The following is a 15,821-nucleotide window of genomic DNA, read 5'->3' as shown; positions in this document are numbered from 1 at the left end:
TGAACCTCATCAGGTTTCTTTTGGCCCAGTCCTCTAATTTGTCTAGGTCTCTGTGTAGCCTATCCCTACCCTCCAGCGTATCTACCACTCCTTCCAGTTTAGTGTCATCTGCAACCTTGCTGAGAATGCAGTCCACGCCGTCCTCCAGATCATTAATGAAGATATTGAACAAAACCAGCCCCAGGACCGACCCTTGGGGATCTCTGCTTGAAACTGGCTGCCAACTAGACATGGAGCTATTGATCACTACCCTTTGAGCGTGACAATCTAGCCAGCTTTCTATCCACCTTATAGTCCATTCATCCAGCCCATACTTCTTTAACTTGCTGGCAAGAATACTGTGGGAGACGGTATCAAAAGCTTTGCTAAAGTCAAGGAATAACACACCCACTGCTTTCCCCTCATCCACAGATCTATCTCCTCATAGAAGGCAATTAGGTTAGTCAGGCATGACTTGCTCTTGGTGAATCCATGCTGACTGTTCCTGATCACTTTCCTCTCTTCTAAGTGCTGCAGACTTGATTCCATGATTTTTCCAGGGACTGAAGTGAGGCTGACTGGCCTGTAGTTCCCCAGATCTCATCCCACAGTCTGCTGGTTGTAGAGGCCACTCTCCAGCCCTGTCAGTGAAGGAACCTGAGCTCAGGCTGGATCCACAATAAACTATCTTAATCCTCCTGCTTGGTTGCAGTGTGCTGAACGGCATTATTGGTATGTTAGCCTCAGTCTTAACCAGCAGTTGATATCTGCACTTGTTTTAGTAGTAGCTAAACTAAGACTCTGAGAGCAAAATCCTGTATTATTAATTTGTGTTACGATAGTGCCTAGGACCCCAGTCTTGGGCCAGGACCCCAAGCACCCAGGGGCTGTACAAACACAGAACAACACTGAGTGAATTTGATTCTGTTTGCCTGTTTCGTAAATACCCTGTGAAAGTCACTGCTGGTGCCACTGGGTTGGGAGGAGCTATTACAAATGTCCTAGAAGACACAACATTAGGCTGTCTCCAGAGATAGGTGCAAATGTCTGATGTTCTACTCTCCATTTAAAATATATATTGTACTGAAACCTCCTTCATGTTGGAAATAAGTTCAAATCTAAGTCAATCTAACAGCCTTGCACACCAGTCCCCACAACCAGAATCAGACCAAAGTATTGCAGCCCTCAGGAGAATGAACTGTTGTGTACCATAGGCAGAGAACCAGGGCGGCTGGTGGGTGACCAAGATGTGCCGATGCCCAAGGATCCTTCAATGACAGGGAGTTGAATGAGTGAGATATTACCCAGATGATCCTAGCTAGTGATCTGCACCCTATGCTGCAAAGAGGGTGAAAACCCCCAAGGTCCTGTCAGTCTGACCTGGGGAAAATTCCTTCCCAATCCCCAATTTGGTGATCAAATGTATATTGCCAAAAAAAATGTAATAAAGAAATAAGCAGGGGGAGGGCGATGAATCTGTGTGGCATTAATTAGGGTTATCTCCAGAAGTGCAGTTATGAAGAATTTTATTGGCATTGGAAGAGAGGCTTGTTTTAATGTTCGTTGGTGGTGATCAAAATCATCAGGAGGTGCTGAATTAATCTGAGGGCTGACTGTGTTTTCTGCACTGAGACTAATGTGTTACAGGTCTCAGTTGCACCTTCTGCAAAGCAGTAAGGCTCTACAGTTTTGAGGTTTCTTTCTGAACGTGATCCTATCCCCACCCCCATCCCCATGACTGAGAACAATAAATCCAGCAACAATTAGGCCAAAGGAATTAATGTGTTGGTGAAACAGGACTCTGCAGACAAATCACTGTGAGAACAGCATGTTTTGTGTGATGGGAACATCCTGAGTTGGAAATCTGCTAAATTATAGTGCCTAAGCAATACAATTAACCCTCAAGCATAGATCCTTCCACAGGCTATTGTAACATACCAGCTATTATGAGAGGATCTACAGTTCCTAACAGCCCCTTGTGTAATGGGTACCTGAGAATGTGTCTCAAACTGTGCCAACCCCATTGCTGTCACAGTCAGTGCGTATTAGGACTGACTCCTCCATTGTCCCAGGCTTGCAGGCAGAGGCGGCTCCAGGAACCAGCACGCCAAGCGCGTGCCTGGGGTGGCAAGCCATGAGGGGCGTTCTGCCGGTCGCCGCGAGGGCAGCAGGCAGGTTGCCTTTGGCGGCATGCCTGCGGATGGTCCGCTGGTCCCGCAGCTTCGGCGGACCTCCCGCAGGTGTGCCGCCAAATTTGCGGGACCAGGGACCTCCCGTAGGCAAGCCACCAAAGGCAGCCTGCCTGCTGTGCTTGGGGCGGCAAAATACCTAGAGCCGTCCCTGCTTGCAGGAGTTTCTTAAGACTATCTTGGCACCTGAATGGGCTTCAGATCAGCACTCTGAGAGAGCCAATTGGAGGCACAGCAGGAGCTGATCCTGAGAGCAGCCCCTGCAAAACAAACACTGCAACAGTCTGGAATCCCAGCTCACAATCTGGGTGACCTGCTGTCGCTAAACTCCGGATACACATTGCACCTGCTTGCCATGTCATCTCCCCTTAATCTCTGTTCCTGTCCACCACTGTGGGGGGAGCAAAAGAGCAAAGAGATGGCGTGACCCAGTTGGGGCCTGGCTTTGTGCTAGTTTTCATGTATCTGTCATGGGACTGTTGAGCAGTAGAAGCTCTCACTTCTTTGGGTTGAGAGAGGGGCAAAAGGGAACCTTGATCATGTCCCTTTTTTAATCCTAGAAATACCAGCTGCTAACACCTGGCTTGCAGAGGGGCCCGTGGCCAGTAGGAGCCCTAGGAAGGCTCCTACAGCAGGGTGCTATGGTGGTAATGTCAGATGGGAGAAGTGCCTGACCTGGGAGACAAAGTGGGGCCAGATTTCTTATGCTGGACCATGGGTTCCTTTCAGTGTCATTCCTGTGTGTGTGTAGAAGGGCCCTATAACTGCACACACACACCTTTAAAAAGCCTCTGTTTTCTGTAGGTGAGTTGTTTGTTGTTTCAATATACTTCTGAATTACAACAAAACACATCTGACTGACTAACGTTTCCCTGTTCTCTCCACAGCCTGCCTGGTCACCTTGTGCCTTGACGGATCTGGACCCCTTGCTTCCCTGGCTGTCTGTGACAGCTCCACACTTCTCTGTGCTAGCTTCAACTCGGGAATTCACTTACTCAGGATAAACAGCATTAAAGGGCTGGAGCTCGAGGAGGTGGCAACATTCTGATTCGTAGTGACCCTCCTGCCCCAGACCATCATGGTCAAAATCCAAAGCAGGAATTGCCTCTCTGGTTAAGAAGTCTCTCGGTCGCTGGTACTTGTTTCCCGGCTGACTAGGTTTAATGGCCAGGCACCTGTAATATCCCTAGCCCCAAATCAGCAACAGTGCAGAGCCAGCAGGGTCATCATCAGGTTCCTGTTTCTGAGATTATGGAAACTAGCTGCATCCATTTTTAAAGCCAAGTCGTAGATGCATTTAGGCCAAATTTTAACTTGAAATAAGCCTTGCACATTTGACACACAAAATCAAAAGCAAACTAGTTATAGATCTAATAGTTAGATGAGAAAAAGAGACACAAGCAGAGACTCTAGTGAAACAGGTTGCCGGTCTACAGGGAAGTGTGTTTCTGGGAACATCCTGCTGACCACAATGGGGTAGCCTCCATCGTGTTGTGCAAACATCTATTTCTTGCTATTCTGCAGGTTTGGTTGCCTTTCTTGTTACAAAGAGCCTATAAAAGAAGGCCTGGATGCTTGTCAGCAGAGGTAAGGAAAAATCATGGATCGTTGTCCCTCTTGCCTTATCAGTGTTACGTCGGCATCCCATTTGTTACCCCCAAGGTCACGCCACCAGGGCAGAGTCTGGCTTACCGAGAAGCCTGGGTTATTGATGCTGTGTGCAGTAGCAGACTGAGGAACAAAGGATCCATCCTGTTATCTCAGGGTAGAAGCTGAATACTGTGCTGTGAAGCAGCAAACTTGCTACAGATCTGAAAACCACCTTTCAGATGTCAGCATGTGGAATGAATGGCTTGTTTCGGAACATACCAGTAACTGGCTAACTGAATGAACATGCTAAGGTGTCAGCTAGAGAAGCTCAGCCCAGTTCTCATTGCTCAGGTTCAATGTGCTGTTTAATGAAGTCGAACGCTGTGCCCCAAAGCGAATGCTTGTTCTACAACCAGGGCTGGTGTACGTGTACCCTGCTGGAAGGGGGGGAGAATTCATGCTCTTAGCCTGTCACCAAAAGCTTTGGCAGCAGCTGTGAAGGTAGCTATTTCTCCACAATCCAAGGCAGAAGCAAGCTGATAAAAAAGACTAATGGAGTTGAAGAAATAATCACATGTTCTTGGCACATTGCCAGCCTGTTGAGCGGAAGCTGTGGCAGAAGAATTCAGGGAGAGGTGACGCAGGAAGAACCCCGGAAGAGGGGTTAGGGAGAGTTTTAACTTCCAGCTAAAGCTGATTCTGCAGATGGGATGGCTGGTGTTTTTAACGCATTTGCCTGGTCTCAGCCTGCCCCTTTTGCCCTGGTGTGGTACCTAGGGTGGTAGCCAGCTTTTCAGTGCAGAAAGTGGTCCAGTGAGTCAGTAACCAGCTCTCAGATGCCTTCCTTTCCATGGATGTGTTTGTCTCTGAGGTTCACAGTGCTATGGGAAGAGTCTGTCCACCACTTCCTGATCCAATAGGCTCGGAGCTCACAATGCCAGATCCAATGACTGCTGTGGGGTTACTGCTGACTGGGATTCCCTGAGTGAGAGCAGAAGCAGGCAAGAGACGTTTCCTCTCCTCTGTGTGCCAGAGGCTGAGGAGGATGCTTAGTATACTACAGGGCGCTTCTCCACCAAGAAAGGCTATTGAGAGAGTTCCATGTACGTACAGATCGGACTGCCCCTGTGGAGTTTGCAGGGGCTAGCCAGTCTTCGGCTGGCAGTCTGGAAAATACTGTCTGTGTTGGTTAATATCCTTGATTGGTGCTTGCTTACCGGGCACTAGGAGCTACGGTCCAGATCACGTGATGTGGATGCTTTGTGCTATGCTGCCGGGGTGCTTGCTGGTGGAAGGGTCGCCCCAGTGCAGTGGGGACGCTGTGGTGGCACAGAGGTCAGATAGCAACTGCTATGTCACTCCTTCACAGTGCTGTCCAGTGTCACCCACTGGGCCTGACGCTTATGCATTTGCCCTCTGCCTTATGCCTGTCTGCAGCCCTGATGGAGTCTCAGGCTTCCAGCAGGGCTGCAGAGACGCAGCAAGACTCCCTGCATTTATCGCCCTGCGGCAGCTGTGGTGCCAGACACCAGCTCTAAAGCAGGGAGTCTCTTGCATGCTCCCTGGGCTGACACCCAGCCTGCCTCCAGCTTGCTGGAGATAGAAGCAGCTCTTTGCTCCACTCACATTTCAGCAGGTGGTTTGGAGCAGAGGGGAATGTGGCTGGGCTTTGGTGGGATGAGGGGAAGCTGGAGGAATGGAAAATGCAGGGTAATGGGAAGAAGGATGGAGAGCCCCACCCCTAATAGCCCTACAGGCTGTCTAAGGCTCACTTGTCCTCTGCTGCAAATGAGCCTGTTACCGCTCCTGTAGTCTGCCCTTGGACACCCCCTGCATTGCCTCAGCCCCTCCTCCTCTCCTCATGTTCTTCCCACTGCTCGAAAGGGGAAGATTGGTGATTCTCACTGGTGAGAAATTTCACACATATAGCTGCACAAAACTTGGCAGCTGTGCCCCTCCCTGTTTGTGGCATAGGGGTGTCGCCAGGAGGTCCCTGGCCAGGGTATTCTGCCTTGGACAGGCCAAGGGAGAATTGGCTGGTAGGCTGATTTGGCACTGCCTTAGGGTTCTCTGAGTTGCGTTGGTGGTGCGGCCTGGCAGGCAGCTGGCCCTGAGCTGGTGCCATCGTTCCCGCTGCCTCCTGAATGTGGCTGTACACTCCTTGGCCAAAGGCGAGTTCTGTAGATCTCCATTTCCAGAGATGGAGTCTTTGGGAGGGAGGGGACCCTGGGCTATGGGCTCCCAACCTGTCTGGTGGCTCTCTGTGCGGCAGGTAGAACTAGATTAAATAGGTGGTGCTAATCTGCACTGTAATCTCTGAAATACGTGGAATATTCCCATCTGACTAAATAATTAATGGCATTTTGAGTTGCTGCCTTATTGGTCCCCAAGGACTTGCCTCTTTAGGCTTCCTGGGTGGTCTGGGAGATCCCCTCAGCACATGTGAACTGTGACTGGAGCGTTTTCTTCATCACAGATTCATAGATTCTAGGACAGGAAGGGACCTCGAGAGGTCATTGAATCCAGTCCTCTGCCCTCATGGCAGGACCAAATACTGTCTAGACCATCCCTGATAGATATTTATCTAACCTACTCTTAAATATCTCCAGAGATGGAGATTCCACAACCTCCCTAGGCAATTTATTCCAGTGTTTAACTACCCTGACAGTTAGGAACTTTTTCCTAATGTCCAACCTAAATCTCCCTTGCTGCAGTTTAAGCCCATTGCTTCTTGTTCTATCATTAGAGGCTAAGGTGAACAAGTTTTCTCCCTCCTCCTGATGACACCCTTTTAGATACCTGAAAACTGCTATCATGTCCCCTCTCAGTCTTCTCTTTTCCAAACTAAATAAACCCAGTTCTTTCAGCCTTCCTTCATAGGTCATGTTCTCAAGACCTTTAATCATTCTTGTTGCTCTTCTCTGGACCCTCTCCAATTTCTCCACATCTTTCTTGAAATGCGGTGCCCAGAACTGGACACAATACTCCAGTTGAGGCCTAACCAGCGCAGAGTAGAGCGGAAGAATGACTTCTCGTGTCTTGTTTACAACACACCTGTTAATGCATCCCAGAATCACGTTTGCTTTTTTTGCAACAGTATCACACTGTTGACTCATATTTAGCTTGTGGTCCACTATGACCCCTAGATCTCTTTCTGCCATACTCCTTCCTAGACAGTCTCTTCCCATTCTGTATGTGTGAAACTGATTGTTCCTTCCTAAGTGGAGCACTTTGCATTTGTCTTTATTGAACTTCATCCGGTTTACCTCAGACCATTTCTCCAATTTGTCCAGATCATTTTGAATTTTGACCCTGTCCTCCAAAGCAGTTGCAATCCCTCCCAGTTTGGTATCGTCCGCAAACTTAATAAGCGTACTTTCTATGCCAACATCTAAGTCGTTGATGAAGATATTGAACAGAGTCGGTCCCAAAACAGACCCCTGCGGAACCCCACTTGTTATACCTTTCCAGCAGGATTGGGAGCCATTAATAACTACTCTCTGAGTACGGTTATCCAGCCAGTTATGCACCCACCTTATAGTAGCCCCATCTAAATTGTATTTGCCTAGTTTATCGATAAGGATATCATGCGAGACCGTATCAAATGCCTTACTAAAGTCTAGGTATACCACATCCACCGGTTCTCCCTTATCCACAAGGCTCGTTATCCTATCAAAGAAAGCTATCAGATTGGTTTGACACGATTTGTTCTTTACAAATCCATGCTGGCTATTCCCTATCACCTTACCACCTTCCAAGTGTTTGCAGATGATTTCTTTAATTACTTGCTCCATTATCTTCCCTGGCACAGAAGTTAAACTAACTGGTCTGTAGTTTCCTGGGTTGTTTTTATTTCCCTTTTTATAGATGGGCACTATATTTGCCCTTTTCCAGTCTTCTGGAATCTCTCCCGTCTCCCATGACTTTCCAAAGATAATAGCTAGAGGCTCAGATACCTCCTCAATTAAGTCCTTGAGTATTCTAGGATGCATTTCATCAGGCCCTGGTGACTTGCAGGCATCTAACTTTTCTAAGTGATTTTTAACTTGCTCTTTTTTTATTTTATCTTCTAAACCTACCCCCTTCCCATAAGCATTCACTATGTTAGACATTCCTTCAGACTTCTCAGTGAAGACCGAAACAAAGAAGTCATTAAGCATCTCTGCCATTTCCAAGTTTCCTGTTACTGTTTCTCCCTCCTCACTGAGCAGTGGGCCTACCCTGTCCTTGGTCTTCCTCTTGCTTCTAATGTATTGATAAAAAGTCTTCTTGTTTCCCTTTATTCCCATAGCTAGTTTGAGCTCATTTTGTGCCTTTGCCTTTCTAATCTTGCCCCTGCATTCCTGTGTTGTTTGCCTATATTCATCCTTTGTAATCTGACCTAGTTTCCATTTTTTATGTGACTCCTTTTTATTTTTTAGATCATGCAAGATCTCCTGGTTAAGCCAAGCTGGTATTTTGCCGTATTTTCTCTCTTTCCTACCCATCGGAATAACTTGCTTTTGGGCTCTTAATAGTGTCCCTTTGAAAAACTGCCAACTATCCTCAGTTGTTTTTCCCCTCAGTCTTGATTCCCACAGGACCTTATCTATCAGCTCTCTGAGCTTACCAAAATCTGCCTTCCTGAAATCCGTTGTCTCTGTTTTGCTGTACTCCCTTCTGCCCTTCCTTAGAGTTGCAAACTCTATGATTTCATGATCACTTTCACCCAAGCTGCCTTCTACTTTCAAATTCTCAGTGAGTTCCTCCCTATTTGTTAAAATCAAGTCTAGAACAGCTTCCCTCCTAGTGGCTTTTTCAACCTTCTGAAATAATAAGTTGTCTGCAATGCAGTCCAAGAACTTATTGGACAGTCTGTGCCCCGCAGTGTTATTTTCCCAACATATATCTGGATAGTTGAAGTCCCCCATCACCACCAAATCTTGGGCTTTGGATGATTTTGTTGTTTAAAAAAAGCCTCATCCACCTCTTCATGGCACCAGGTGAAACCCTCCCAGTTCACAAGCATTAGCTGTGTCCTTGCTACTGCTGTTCCCTTATGCTTCTTGTCTGACAGAGCTCCCTGCTATGTATGTGACTATGGCTAATAACATGTTCATAGGTCCACATTGGAAAATTTTACCCCATGAGCTAAAGTCTAAGTGCAGAGTCTGGATGCTGGAGAAGGCTGTTCCCTGCTGTGGCATTAGAAGGGAACACAGAGCAAACTCTGCCCCCCGCCCCAGCTCTCACCCCCATTTTGTTCCCCAAAGGATAGTTTGCTCCTCTCTGTCCCCTCCCCCAAGAGTTCTGTGACCTTCTGAGCTTCCCAATGTTCTTTGTGCCCTTGGCTCCCCTATTTATAGTGTTCCCCAAAGATGTCCCCTTTTCTGCTGCTGCATGTCCCCTGGATTCACTGTGTCCATGTCTTGCCCAGAGACCCAGCTCTCTGGGGGGTGCTGCAATAAGGCACTGGGGCAGGGTGTATGTGTAATCCTTTAGGATCTGCAGGGCATGCTTCCAAGGTGAGCTGTGCTCTGTGAAAACACAGCTGGGAAATGGTGATTGTCAGCCCCTTCTAACTGGGCCAGACCTGATTAGGGTTACATGCAGCCAGCAAAAGACACATCTTGACCTCCAAGACCAAACCTGTGCCTCATCTCAGAGGCTGAGGTGTGAGAGCTGCTCAAAGGAAGGTCACAAGAACTTCTGCCAATGGAGAGTGTAGGGCAACCTAAATACAGGGGATGCTAGGAGTCCCCTCTACTGAACCTAATGGTGACACCCAGATGTGATCTAACATGGTGGTTGTGGCTAGGTGTAGGGGCGATGCCCACTGCAGAGCACGTCACCTGGGACCCCTCTGCCTAGACTGCTGAGACTATGTAGTAGGGTAGCACCTGTAGCAATGACTTGGACTCTGGGCACTTTTTTCTCATGATTATACCTGCACCAACCAATTTTTTTTTGAATTATCTAAATGCCCATCAATTAAAATGGCTTCTGGGTTGTCTTGTTGTGTAATGTTGTTTCATGTGTGTCCTCAGTGATCTGTCCTTTCCCCTTTTCTCGTGTAGGAATTTGGATTAATACTAGTGTAACCCTTCTGCCAGGCCAATTTGATAGCAGCAGGGGCCGGGTTCAGTACACAGGGGTCCCCTGCCAATAACGTAACGCAAAACCAGCTTGAGCCCCCATCCAGTGACCTGAGAAAATCTTACACACATCTCTGGGCACCTCGAAGAGGCAATACTTCCCCTCTCGCAACACAGAGTCTTAGTGTAGCACAAAATGTTTAATGACATGATTATCTCAGCATTAAATTGGGAAAACAACACAACTAGAGTTCATAGACCAAACCATGAGCAAAGACCCACCCCAGCAACTTGGGCCGTGTCCTTTCCCTTTGGTTCTTGAGTCCAGCAACCCAAAAATCACTCAAAGTCCCATAACCCAAAAGTCTCTGTCACAGGTCAGTGCAGCCACAGAGTTCAAAAATTTATCTGCAGAGTTTTACTCCCCCTCCCCCCCGCCCCCAGCCTGGGTGGAAAGGGGTGTGTGCGCATGGGGTGTTAAGGGGTACCTTACATGGTCCAAGGCTGACTGCCCCACCTCTCTGGGGGGTTCTGCTTCCACCATCACCACAAACTGCTCTGCTCTCCCAGCTGCTCTGCTTCTCCAACCATCCCTGCAAACTGCTCAGCTCCACTCCGCTTACTGTTCTGTGGGCTGCTCCAAGTGTCCCACAAAACACTCTGCTCTGCCAGCCGCTCCACTCCACCAGCCATCCCGTGAACCACTCCAGCTGTCCCTGCAAACTGCTCCACTCCACTAGCTGCTTAACAATATAGCTTCAGGCTCCCCCACTAGTTAACACAGCACTCGGTGATTTCAGCTTGTAGTAGAGGAGCCCCAGTGCTGGTGCACCAAAGTAAATTCAGCTCAGCAGCCTGTAACTACATTCCTAAGGAAATCAAAATTAGCTCTGACATTCAACAATGGAGAGAAGTGACAGTGCAATTGGTGTTTTAGGCCTACACAACCAAGTATAAATACCTACTCCCAGCCTCTCTCAATTCACTAGGTTTTGGAACCCATGATCCTTGTCTAGCGAGTGCTGCTTAGTTGATGGTGAGACCCTCTGTCATAAAACAGTTTCATTGTCCTTGATTCACATAATCAGGGTAACAACACTTTTTATTCCACTTGCCCCAATAACAGAGAAACTGGTGATCCCACAGCTGTCAAAGTGACCATTTTGGGCTGCTGTGGGCTGATGTCAGGTGGAGTGGTTGTGCCTATGCAAACAAGATCAGCTCCTGAAGTTCTTTCCCACACTCGCCAGAATTCACCACCAGGAGTCAAGGTAGAGCTCATCCTGACTCTGCACAGGACACATGACCCATTTCAGGCCCTGTTGTTGCTGGGGCTGGAAACTGACCAGGGTTTAAAGTCCAGGAAAGTGGAGCAACAATGCCCCTGCCGGTTCCACTTCCCTTGCCCCAGCCCCAGCCATGTTGCTCGAGTGGGGAAAGGCCCGCCCCCAGCTCTCACTGGTAGCAGGAAGCGGAGCACCGTGGCTGGGAGCTGGCAGGGTAGAGTGGGCTGGGCCGCTCTGCTGCCGCCAGTGAGTGGAGGGGAATCCCTTTCCCCAAACCTCCTTCACCCCGCCACATAGCTGCAGTTGGGATGAGGGAAGCGGAGCGGGCTCCTTCTAGCCCACCACTAATCCATGGGACTACCCTGGGCCTGTGGGGCCCCCAAAAGTGCCCCCCCACAGCTCCTGCCTACAAGACCCAAATGGCTAGGGACAGCCCTGCTTGCAAGGGGCTGTTGAGGGATCTCAGCACTTTGCCAAAGTGGGTCCTTGATGAATGAGTTGCCTGTTCTCTGCTGTCACTGATTCACTGAATGGCCTTAGACCACTCTGATCATCTGCTCTGACCTGCATAGAGCAGGCCAGAGAACTCCCCGACATAATCCCTTGTGGAAGTAGTGAAAGAACTGACAGGGATTTGAAGGGGATTTTAGATTCAAACAGTCCCCTTGTGTAAGCAAGAGTCAGGCTAGCTGTAACCTTAATAATGCAAGATTTCTAGAAGCGAGGAGTCTGTGAGGCAAGTGGGAAAGAACTGTATGAGAAGTTGTGACCTTGTGTTCGATAAGTATGGCATGTAGACTATAGTCTAAATTCTGGAGGAAAATAAGTTATCGGGATGACATATGTACAAACAAAAATGCAGCTGTTGCCCATTATTGTATGTAACAAAAAGTATAAATGCTGCTGTAATTGTTTACCTTGAAAGAGACCTGTTTTGCTCTCTCCCTCCATGCAATTGCTGAAGAAAATAAAGTATCTGACTTGCTGCACCCAACCTGAGAGTGAGAACTCTGTCTCCAACACCCTTCTCCTTAGTCTGCCCCTTGCCTTTTCACCCACCATGTTGCTGCTCCTCATTCCATAATCCCTCTTCCCTGACACTCCCACCCTTTTTCTCTCCGTCTTCCTCTGACTCCTACTGTGTGAGCATAGGTGCGGGAACTAGTAGCACAGGGGGTGCTCCACTGCTGCTCCCCTACACCTCTCCTCCCGGGTCTGGGCTGCCAGCTCAGGAGCAGATGGGTAAGGGGGCTGGGCTTTCAGCACCCCCACTATTCCAAGTGTTCCTGCACCATTGTATGTGAGGCCTTGGCAACAGCATTGTGCTGGGCACTAATTCCTTCCTTTTCCATGGCTCCCCACCCCCCCACCCCGTGTTTTAGCTCAGTGAGCTCCCCATCTCCTTCATGCACTAGCCCACAACGTTGTTTTGCTGAAATTCAGCCCTTTCCCATTGCTTTAGCTCTTCCTGCACCAGCATCCAGCAAAGATGTGCACTTTGAGCGAGCTGGCAGGATCAGACGATGTGGTCTTATGCACCCGATCCGGAGTGTGACGCTAACCTCAGACGAGCTGCTGGTGCTCGGTGCCTCTTGAGCTCAGTTTTATTGTATCCTTAGTTTTGGTATGTGGCCCTTCGTTGAATTATGCTCTCTGTGAGCCTGTCGCACAGAGCAGGAGCATATCTGTCATCCAGGGATGTGTTTGCCTAGCCTCTACCCCCATGCTCTGAACAATCATGTGTTTTTGACTTAGGTGTAAGATACATGTCCTCACTTTTGTGAGGCACTTCTGTAGGATTTGCACACAATGGGGATGGGCTCTTTATGCTCTTTCAGACGTGCTACTACATCTGTGCGAACACTGGTTTGTGAAGGGCAAGGAACTACTGTATTACGCCTTTCCTTACTTTTTATACATGCTTTTAAAGTGAAGTCTAAGTGTCTGTGCTGGGGCAATTCTTGTTATGCTAATAAATGTTACTGTAGCAGGGAGTGTAGCGGCCCCTGTGTTACCTGTTAGTCTCACCCAGGGGTGAAAGTAACTTACAGGACTTACTGGTACTGCAGGAGTCCTGCGGGAGGCGTGGCCTCATCTGGAAGAGGTGTGGCCTCAAGCAGAAGAGATGGGACCTCTCAAGATTTAAAAGCCCTGGGGCACTGGCTGTGGCTGGGAGTCCCAGGGCCTTTAGATCAACCAGGGGCTCCCAGCTGGAGAGGTAGCTGGGAGCCCCCTGGGGCTCAGGGGCAAATTAAAGAGCCCAGAGCTCTGGCTGCCACGGGGACCCCTGAGCTTTGCCAGGCTGGGGCCGGGATTTAAAGGGCCCAGAGCTCCTGCTGCTGCGGAGAGCCCCGAGCCCTTTAAATCCCAGCCCCACCCCGGCCACCAGAGCCGTGGGCGGGATTCAAAGGGCTCTGGGCTGCCCACAGCTGCAGGGAGCTCTAAGCCCTTTAAATCCCAGCCCCAGCCCGGCCGCTGGAGCCACGGCAGGGATTTAAAGGGCTCTGGGCTGTCCACAGCCATGGGGATCCCCGAGCCCTTTAAATCTCAGCCACCAGAGCCGCGGGCGGGATTTAAAGGGCTTTGGGCTGCCCGCAGTGGCGAGGAGCTCTGAGCCCTTTAAATCCCAGCCCCAGCCCTGCCGCCGGAGCCGCAGCCGAGATTTAAAGGGCTTTGGGCTGCCCGCAGTGGCGGGGAGCTCTGAGTCCTTTAAATCCCGCCCCAGCCCAGCCACCAGAGCCGCGGGCAGGATTCAAAGGACTCTGGGCTGCCTGCAGTCATGGGCAGTGCACAGCCCCTTAAATCCCCGCTGCGGAAGCCAGTGCGGTCTGGCACGGCACACTGGCTCTTGCTGGTATGCCGTACCGGACCATACCGGCTTACTTTCACCTCTGGTCTCACCTGAAAGGAGTGATGTGTGCTACTTAGCGGATTGGCTGGAACTTTTTACAGAGCAAATACAAATGGAAGATGCTTTATAGATTCCTTGTTTGTTCCATCACTGCACTGAATATCACTGTGCAGAAGCCGATAAAAATCAAAGTGCACAGGTGTTTTGTGGTGGTGAGTTGTGTAAATCTCCCACCCAGCCTGCTCCGCTTGCACTGCGTTCTCAGACCCCACTGGCTCCCTGCTGCCCGTCACTTATTCCTCAGGCTGAGGGCTCCTCTTGGCGCCCTAACCTCACCTCTCCTCTCCTTCCTGGCTGGACTCCAGTGCACCTCCAGCTCCAGGCAGTCTCTACGTCCTACCACCTGTTGGGCCCCACCGGGCCCCTCGGAGCTGAGCTGCCTGGGACTGGTGCAGAAGCCTGACCAGTCTCAGCCAGGTGGGGTGGGGGACTTCTTTGGCCCCTCCAGGCAAGTGCATTGAGAGCACCTGCTCAGGGCAGGCCCTGGCCTGGCTGATCATGCCGTTCCTGAGGAGTCAGAGTGATTCCCAGCCAGCTCTGGCTGCATTGCTGGCTCAGCCTGGCAGACACAGTTGCCTCCCAGCAGGGCCAGGAGGCGGGAGCTGGGGGGTTCTGGGTTGTGAGATGGCAGGAAAGATCTGTGTGTGTTGGGGCACTACGGAGTGGAGATTCTGTGGGGGTGCTGGGCGGTTGTGGGCAGGGAGGTGCTGGGCAAGGGTGGGATGCAGACTGCTGTGCATTGGGTGGGGGGCGCCGGGCATAGGAGGTCTGGAGGGTCTCTGGCCATAGGAAATTTGGGGTGGGGGGTTGTGGTTTGGGCAGAGGAGCTGAGTGGCGTGGCATGGGCCCACCCCCAAGGGGAAGGGGCATGCTGGCAGCACAGGGCCAGGCAGGCCGCTGTGCATCTGGAAACTGCCGATTTGTAAATAGTGCCCAAGCACTGGGCTGAGGGGAGTGGGGCCATCCCTGCCATGCCATGCCCCATTGCTGGCTGGCCCCTCACTCTGGGGGATTGACGTCCCCATGCCATGCTCCATTCCCTCTATGGGGGCTGTGAGAGGGTGGGGAAGACCTTGTCCAGTACAGGGTGAGGTCACCCGATCCTTCAATCTGCCCTCGGTCTCCAGGCCCTGAGACCTAAGGGCAGGAGTCCACAGAGATGCCCTGGTCCGCAGGGCTTTAAGGTCCACTGACCAGAGTCTATGGAATCATGTTGCTCCACAGGGCAATAACATCATGTGCCCCATGTCCAGAGAGTAGCCCTTCTCTGCCGGGCAGCAAAGCCTAGCGGCCAGAGTCCATAGGAGTACCCTGGGGTTTGCAAGGCAATAAGGCCCGATGACCAAAGTCCGTAGAGACACCCTGGGTCTACAGGGCAGTAAGGCCTAGCAGCCACAGTCATTAATGATCCACTGGGTTCGCCAGAAGCCAGGTCTAGCAGCCCAAGTCAATGGAGATACCTCTTCAGGCACAGTTGTAAGGCTTAGCGGCCAGAGTCAATAAAGTCATCCTCTGGGCGAGGCTGTATGGTCAAGCAGCCACTTGGTGCGGGGAGTGTGGGCCACCACCCGGGGGGAGTTGGTGGGGGGTGGTAGCCAGGTAGGGGGAGCCAGGCACTTACTGCCCCACTGGGTCCCCAGCCCAGGGCCTTTGCAGTGGCAAGTGAGTCCACCACTGGGTCAGTGGTAATCCATCCACAATATGCTGACCGGCCTTGGGACAATGGCTTGTCCCCCTGGGCTACTTCCTACGTTGTCACTCCAGTCTGTGATCTGTGCATCTTTAGGGTCTC

At 50.5% G+C, this 15,821-nt stretch overlaps 1 protein-coding gene across 1 annotated transcript in view; it reads left to right on the top strand.

Annotated features, from left to right (window-relative positions):
- The window catches only part of WDR31 (WD repeat domain 31), a 36,772-nt gene extending 32,173 nt beyond the window's left edge, over window positions 1-4,599 (top strand). Inside the window, exon 9 of the mRNA XM_032775698.1 lies at window positions 3,056-4,599. Within this exon, the coding sequence (XP_032631589.1) occupies window positions 3,056-3,216 (161 nt within the window). The 3' untranslated portion in view covers window positions 3,217-4,599. The remainder of the gene's footprint in view (window positions 1-3,055) is intronic.
- Window positions 4,600-15,821: the final 11,222 nt, after the last annotated feature.

The sequence above is a fragment of the Chelonoidis abingdonii genome, chromosome 24 (genome assembly GCF_003597395.2).
Source record: "Chelonoidis abingdonii isolate Lonesome George chromosome 24, CheloAbing_2.0, whole genome shotgun sequence".
Classification (NCBI taxonomy): Eukaryota; Metazoa; Chordata; order Testudines; family Testudinidae; genus Chelonoidis; species Chelonoidis abingdonii.
This window is presented reverse-complemented; position numbering and strand designations above follow the sequence as displayed.